This window comes from Plasmopara halstedii, assembly GCF_900000015.1.
Source record: "Plasmopara halstedii genome assembly, contig: Scaffold_1496, whole genome shotgun sequence".
NCBI classification, from domain to species: Eukaryota; Oomycota; class Peronosporomycetes; order Peronosporales; family Peronosporaceae; genus Plasmopara; species Plasmopara halstedii.
In genome coordinates, this window is record NW_020188410.1 from 1 (window position 1) to 861 (window position 861).

The 861-nt window shown below is 43.6% G+C and overlaps 1 protein-coding gene across 1 annotated transcript; it reads left to right on the forward strand.

Moving 5' to 3' along the window:
• Positions 1–13: 13 nt before the first annotated feature.
• Positions 14–619, forward strand: PHALS_01360 (polysaccharide; the record flags this gene model as incomplete). The annotated part of the gene is made up of 1 exon (XM_024715734.1): positions 14–619. The coding sequence occupies one exon, from the start codon at positions 14–16 to the stop codon at positions 617–619; it is 606 nt and encodes a 201-aa protein (XP_024581403.1).
• Positions 620–861: the final 242 nt, after the last annotated feature.

Consider the following 861-nt stretch of genomic DNA (forward strand, 5'->3'; position numbering starts at 1 on the left):
TTTTGACGGCGGTATGAAGACATACGCTCGTTCAAATGTCAAGTGTACTGGTCAGCAAGAAACCAATCGGGAGACATCTGTCTTCATGGTGGAACCCGGGGCCACACTGAAAAATGTGATTATCGGTAAAGATCAAATGGAAGGTGTACATTGCGCTCAGAACGATTGCAAGATTGAAAATGTGTGGTGGGATGACGTTTGTGAGGATGCGCTGACTATCAAGGGTGGGTCAGCCAACAGTATGACACAGGTGATCGGTGGTGGTGCGCGGTCGGCTCATGACAAAATTATTCAGCACAATGGTTTGGGAACCGTCTCAATTGAAGGATTTTATGCACAAGATTTTGGTAAACTCTACCGCTCATGTGGAACTTGCAGCAATACGTCTCGTAAGGTGACCCTCACGAACGTGTTGGCCGTGAACGGCAAGGTGAGTGTCGCGACTGTCAACAAGAACTGGAATGACCAGGCAAAGCTTCAGAATATTATAATCAGAGGGAAAAGGATCGCTGTATGTCAGTGGTCGGAGGGTTCCATTTTAGGAAATCCTAAAACTGTTGGTGCCGGCCCATCGGGCTCACTCTGTCAATACTCTAATAGTACTATAACCTATGCGTAAGAAGAAGTGTGAGCCTGTTTTCCACGACGGCAATTGGTGTACAGGTGTGATCGCAATTCCAAACCTCAAGCGAAATTTATATCATGATTGTTTATGTATGTCGAGGTAGTTGTTCGTAGTTAAGTGTGAAATTAAATTGTGCTTAATATCTTTTGTCTCATTGAAGGTCCTCCTGTACTAATTATACACTGCATTGATGTCTTAATAATGTTACAACAATATAGCTGCTTAACTTAGTTAAA